Here is a 6,404-nt window from a genome sequence, read left to right as displayed (position 1 = left end):
GCTGACACAAACTGCAGAATCCTTTCTGGATGGTATAACATTTATGAAAACCATTCTTAGTGTTCTTATATCCCTCTGATAGGAGTTTCTGCCCTGAACAAACCAGACTGGACACAGATTACAAACTCTGGCGTTGTTCAAAAAAGGGATCCTTCTGATGTTTTTTAAACTGTTTTTGGACTATGGTGCTGTATTAGTGTCTACACTGTCCTTTCATAAGTGCCCATCAACTTTAATCCCTGAGTGCATCCTACCAGCCAGATGTGCTCTTGAGCTGGTGTTAATTCCCGAGCCAAGGCAATTAAGGCACAAAATAATTTTAACTAAGATTTTGTTGTGGTGCTGATCTATGTGTTTGTTTGTTTTTTTTTTAAAGTGTCAGAACTAAAATTCACACCACAGCCTTTTCTGTTTTTAAAGCTAGAATTGGTCATCCCAAATTTCCTTTTAGTTCCTCATGGAAACTTGGAAGTATGACCTTTTATTAGAATGGTAAACAAGCTTGCTGCTATCCTGGAAAGCTATTGGCACCCCCTGATCACAATGAAACAGGACCTAGACTCTTTCCTCTTGCACTGAAACTTTGTATTCTTCTATTAAACTTTTACTAGTCTGTTGAGGTAGCAGTATGACCAACAGTGTTACTTGAGCTAGGCCAAAAGGACCAACCTCTGCTACTGGTTCTATCACCACAAGCTACCGGAAAGGACTGAGCATGAAGCTATCTGCAGAAGTAATTCGGCAGGCAAGTATTACTCTTCTGTCCAAAGAAAAGTGGGTGGTATCATTCTTTGCTGAGTTTGTTCAAAATAGTCTGTGAACTGTTAACAGCACCGTCAACTTAAAGAAAAAACTGTTAGAAAGCTGGTCAGGGCATCACAAAGTACAGGCTAATTATCTCATAAGCTGAATTTGGTGCCTTAGAGCTGTTTCTCATGCATGTTAACGCTATTAACACTCAAATATTTGTGAAAAGCATTGAGGCATGGGGTCAAAATGAAATTTGCTTTTGACTGTCCAAATATTTACTCAAATATTTCTGTTACGTGCCCAACACTACTGACAAGGCACTGCGGTTCTCACAGTGAGAACTATGTTGAAGAAAGGCCACAGGAATTATATTGATTCTGACTGGTTTTGTCTGTAATACCTGCTGTTCTCTAGCAGCAAACGGAGGGGGAAACTTTGTGGAAGAGAAGTGAACATGGATGTTCACACTACTCTTGCATCTCTTCTGGAGAAATGTGAATGCAGTTAGCAAAAGGAAGTAAATTTAGAGATACCTTTGCTCAGTCCAGAAATCAGCCCCGCTGGCCTTCCCAGAACCAGTGTCTCCCCTTTAATAGTGTTATTCATATATAAAAAATAACCCTGACTGTCCTTAATATGTAATTTGCAGGACTACGGAACAGGTTGCATAGTTCGTGAGGTACTAAAGTTCCATGCAAGGCAACAGCAGCAGTTGCATTAGCAAAGCTTTACCCAGCAACCTGCAGCTGTGTTGGCACTCTACCAGGTAGGGACTACTGGGACTAGACAACCTCATTGTTCCTCTGGAAGTAGATGTTCTCCCATGCAGTGAGGTGACTTGAACAGAAGAATCTCCAGAGATTGAGGATTACCCCTTGGTCAAAGGGATTCTCCAACTCAGAGCGTCGCAGGTAGGAGATACGATGGTGTGACATGAATTCCCAGGTGGTGGTGTTGTATGAGATCAGATAGAGGTGTGAAATAAGCAGCAGCAGGACAACAATGGTGAATATGACTATCAGGAGGAAGGACATGAGGAGGAAAATGTTGTGCCGCAGCCAGTCCCAGGACTGTTCAAAGTAGAGGCCTGACCTTTCAATTCAAAGAGAAATAAATTCATGGTTTAAAATGTAGAACTAGTTATTTAAGCCAAGCAAACTTTATGGCATATTTAAGTTTGATTCATCACTAGTGATCTTCTGATTGATAGTCATTTACTAGGATTAATATACTATAAACTCTTGAAAGACTGCACCAGTAGTGACTTAAAATCTAAGAAGTTTAAAAGATGCTGGTTCCCCTGACAGCTGAGAGAGACAATCGTCTTCAGTTAACTCCTCTCCTGCACAGGCATACAGCTGAAACCCCATGGGAGCTTCCAGTACTTAAATTTGTAAACAAAGATCGTATTACACTAACTGAAGCAAAATTAGTTAGCTTTTTTACTATTGCTAATTCTGTTAATTTAAGCTTAATACAAAGATGAACAATGAAACCTAAACTATGGGATTCTGCTCAACTACTGATCAGCTATGTTGTCCCTCAGCAGGTCAGGGCGCTCAGAAGAGCTGATCTCCAGGGTGCAAAAGAGGGTGAAGATACAAAGCCAGTCCACTCACTGCTATAAACCCTTCAGTGGGGCTCTAGGAGCACCAAACTTTTAGCAATCTCAGAGGTCAAAGTGCTGACTCCAGGCCTTACCAAGCAGCGTGACCTCCCCACAGCAGAACCACAAGCTGCACGCTCAAGTAGGCAATGAAGAGGGGGTGATTCTTCTCTCCTACACAGTTCTCAATCCAGGGACAGTGATGGTCGTAACGCCGTACGCAGTGTTGGCACAGCTGGCAGTGCCTGGCTCGCATTGGTTGCTGCAAAACAGAAAAAGCAAACAAACACTAGCAAAGTGCACTGCTGTTCGACTCCCTTTTTGGTAGAAAAGAGCACCATGCAATACTGTCTTCCTCCACAGCAGTACTGTCCCAAAAGCACTCCATATTCATAGAATGGTTTGGGTTGGAAGGGACCTTAAAGATCACCTTGTTCCAACCCCCCTGCCGTGGGCAGGGACACCTCCCAGTACACCAGGTTGCTCAATCCAGTCTCTATTGTTATGTTAGTCTATCTTACATTGAGATAACAGCACAACATAAACACTCTAAAGACAACTAAAAGGGGATCATGATTCCCCTGGTAGAGACCCAAATGAGTGAGATTCAAATTAAATGAGTCTCCCACTCGACTTCCATCTATACATTTTCTTTATTATCTATCTATTTATAAGAAGCCCAGTGTGCAAAGAAGGGAGATAGAGCCAATCAGTCTAGCAAGTAAACCACGAGTGGAGCGCTGAGGTGAAAAACTAGAACCACAGCTATCGAAGAAAGTGGGCAGGGATGGGATGTCTTCAGGGGACTGCACGGAGGAGGGAAGTGTCTCTACTTCTGTGGGAATACAAGACACTTGCACAGGAAAGCAGCTCAGGTACCAGGAGCAGAGAAGATGAAAGACCTGGCTGAGCAAAGTAGTATGAGTGTGCCTCCTAGGATTTGTTCCCTGAAGCATCTATGTTTTGCCAGCTTTTCCTCTTGCAATAAGCTCACTTCTCCTCATAGGTATTCTTTGGGAATTTATGGAAGCCGGGATAATGCTGGATTTTATTAAACTGATAAGGATTGCTCTGAAAACAGGCACTTCTAGGCTTTAGGCAAACTGTTTCAAGAGCTAAATTAATTGCTTTAATTTTTCTTTCAGGCTATCTTTTACAATTCAGGCTAATGTTTTGTTGTTTTCAGGTCTCTGAACAAGCTCACAGCTACTAGCAGTTCTTCTTTGTCATGCTCAACTGATTTTCTAACTCTCTATCAAGATATCTTCAAAATAAGCTTTTTGACAATACTGTAAGGTCTGACTGACGTGGCAGTAAGAATGTAGAATACCATTTTCCCATGGCAAAGATGATTACTTTTTCTATGAATCAGCAAGGACTTGTTTCAACCTTGGAAAACTAAGGTACATGCCAATGTCCATCACTACTACATCTCTAGCTACACAATTCGTTTGGATCACCTTTCAATTCAGGACTGTATCTGAATTCAATTTGCTAGTTGTGTTTACTTTTTCTGTGAGTTTTTCAGCGGGAGGGTGACCCTTTGACAGAATTAATCAGATTTGCCATGCCTCCGAACCACTGAGCAGTGAGCAGCAGTGACAGAGCAGAAAAACAAAGCCAACAGCAGCTGAACAAAGATGTTGCCAAAAAACGTAAGCTTGCAAATCGCACATCCCATTCCCTTCTAGTGTGTTATGAATGCCCACCTTCACCATGCAGTAACCACAACGACGCATCTTAATATTACTTGGAACTTGGGGTATCACCATGCTTTGTTCTTCACTATTGCCTGCCTGTAAAATAGAGAAAGGAAGTGACTAAGAAGGTTTTGTGTCCTGCCATCTGAAGTACGGTAGCTTTTAGCCCACTTGGCATGGCTGCACTGTCTGGATCCTTTTACAGTTACACAGTGCTGTCTATTTCTATCATTAGGAAAGTTAAAATAATTCCTTAGAATTCCTACAGAACCTGCTATATAAATACTGTGGCATGAAATGCCACTGCAGACAGTTAAGGTACAGTGAGAGAGAACAGGCTACTGTAACCATTGAAAGAACGTTTACACAGGGGCAGAAATAAGTGTGGACAAGATACCACACTGATCCCAGTGCTATGCTTTAGGACAAAAATAAACAAGGTTAGACTTCACTTCCAAACACAACAATGTCTTTTCAGTATAAGCAGTGCTACTTATTCAGAACACAGCCAACATTTACATTAATGGTGGATGATTAACATTGATAATGTGCTGTTTCTTTTGTCCTATGCAATCTGTAAGGCCTGAAGTAGCTTACCTCTCGGTTACTGTAACTCCCCATCTCCATTTACCTCACTCTGTTGTTTGCGTATCTGTCCTCTGAGAGGGCAACTAAATCTATAAACAGTCCGATAAATAGAGTTGCAGAGAGCACTTTCTTCCAAGCTTGCCATTCAATTCAGGTTTTTTGCACTTAGTGGTGGTTAGCATAAAATAGGTCATGTACACGTTCCATAGGGTACTGCAGCCTCTGATGCCAGAGAGGATTTGTGCTCAAAGGGCACAGTGCACTTCCAACAGGAGCATGGTATAAAATACACAGTTAAAGTCTGTGAACCCTACTGCAGTTACAGAATATGAATCAGAGACTGTCTGGCCTAACCCCCAAGGGTCTGTGTGCGCTTCCTTTATGCCAAGTGCAACAAAAACTGTTTCAGATTGTTTGTTTATCTAGCAGAGTAGGGAAAAAGAAAAAAAGCCTATAGATTTTACAGCCTCACCACTTTCTCCCATTCATGAAGTGAAATACCTCCACTTCCTCTTCAGACTTAACAAAACCCGGATCCATGAGAGACACCTTAAAGTACAGCAGGACAGAGCACAGCACCAGTAAGACGAAGATCAGCGGCTGCAACAGCTCTCCACGCTCCTCTTGCTTTTGCAGATCTGAAAGGTACCCCAAAAAAAGAGCGCAGCAGTTCCCGGTGAAGCCTTTGGGATTTTTCTCTCTGGCCTTAACCAAGGGGTTAAGGGGAAGGGGAGAAAATGGGGAGAAACCGGGCGGCGAGAGGGAGTGGGGTGAGAAGGGGAGACGCAGGCCATGGAAGGGGCTCCCGAGCGCCCCACCGCCGGGGCAGGGAGACCACCCGCGTTTCCCCCCTGCTGCCCGGGCACAGGCGGCCGGCACAGCCCGAGCCTGGGTGGTTGCCGCCTCTCCTCAGGGACGGGCCGCCTCCCCCGGCGGGGGCTCACCTGTGCGGTGCAGGAAGAGTCCCAGCGCCAGGGCCCCGCTGAGGGCGGTGTGCGCCGTCCGCACCCACAGCCCGCCGGCCCCCATGGCGCCCGGAAGGGCGGGCGGCGCCCGGAGGCGGGGCCGGGCGCGGCGGGTGGCGGCTCGGCGGGGCGACAGGGCCCGTTGCACTCCTCAGCGCGGCCCCGGGTGGCCCGGCCCGCCCAGGGGGGCCGGGGCGGGTGCTGACCCCTCAGAGTCGGCTTCCCCGAGTGGGAACCGGGTTTTCTTCCCTCCCTGCCTGGGTGCGGCCCGCGGGCCCCTTCCTTCCCTCATGCCGCCAGCCGTGTTTTGCCCTGCACGCTGGCCTTCCCCAGGAGAGAGGCCTTTCCTGCAGCCTCCCATCCCGGCTTGTCCCCTCACCCTGAGTCCCCCGGGCCGTCAGCCATTTCTCATTTCGGTGGGTATTGTGAGGAGCGCAGGGCTGAGGTAAAACTCCTCTACACCCGAGGCAAATGGCACTAAGTGTCCGTGTGAGGAACGGAAGGGGTCTCGCCGTTGGAAAGCGAGGGTTCACGGTGGTGGCTGGGCGAGGCCGCCGTGCGTTAATGCTGATCTCGCCAATTTGGTTGTTTCACCTGTTGATTTACACCCCCCACCCAGGGAGAAACGCAGAGGTTGTGCCTGGCTGAGCGCATGCAGACAGCCTTATTAGTGCAAATGGAGCTTGTAAAATGTCTGACATCACTTCAGTAGGAGCCGCCGGCGGTGTGGGATTTGATCGAACTTGGGATGTGGCAGCGAAGGCATTGGTGTCGGAGCCAGGCCATTAGACTCCC

General features: G+C 46.4%; 1 protein-coding gene across 1 annotated transcript; it reads right to left on the bottom strand.

Moving 5' to 3' along the window:
* Positions 1-354: 354 nt before the first annotated feature.
* On the bottom strand, positions 355-5,724 carry ZDHHC12 (zinc finger DHHC-type palmitoyltransferase 12). The gene is made up of 5 exons (XM_054220318.1): positions 5,589-5,724; positions 5,146-5,282; positions 4,066-4,152; positions 2,452-2,618; positions 355-1,842 (listed from the first exon to the last, which is right to left on the bottom strand). Exons 1-5 carry the CDS (start codon positions 5,671-5,673, stop codon positions 1,533-1,535), a joined length of 786 nt encoding a protein of 261 aa, XP_054076293.1. The 5' UTR covers positions 5,674-5,724; the 3' UTR covers positions 355-1,532.
* Positions 5,725-6,404: the final 680 nt, after the last annotated feature.

Source organism: Rissa tridactyla, chromosome 14 (genome assembly GCF_028500815.1).
Source record: "Rissa tridactyla isolate bRisTri1 chromosome 14, bRisTri1.patW.cur.20221130, whole genome shotgun sequence".
Classification (NCBI taxonomy): domain Eukaryota; kingdom Metazoa; phylum Chordata; class Aves; order Charadriiformes; family Laridae; genus Rissa; species Rissa tridactyla.
Note: the sequence above shows the minus strand (reverse complement) of the source record. Positions and strands in the feature narration are given on the sequence as shown.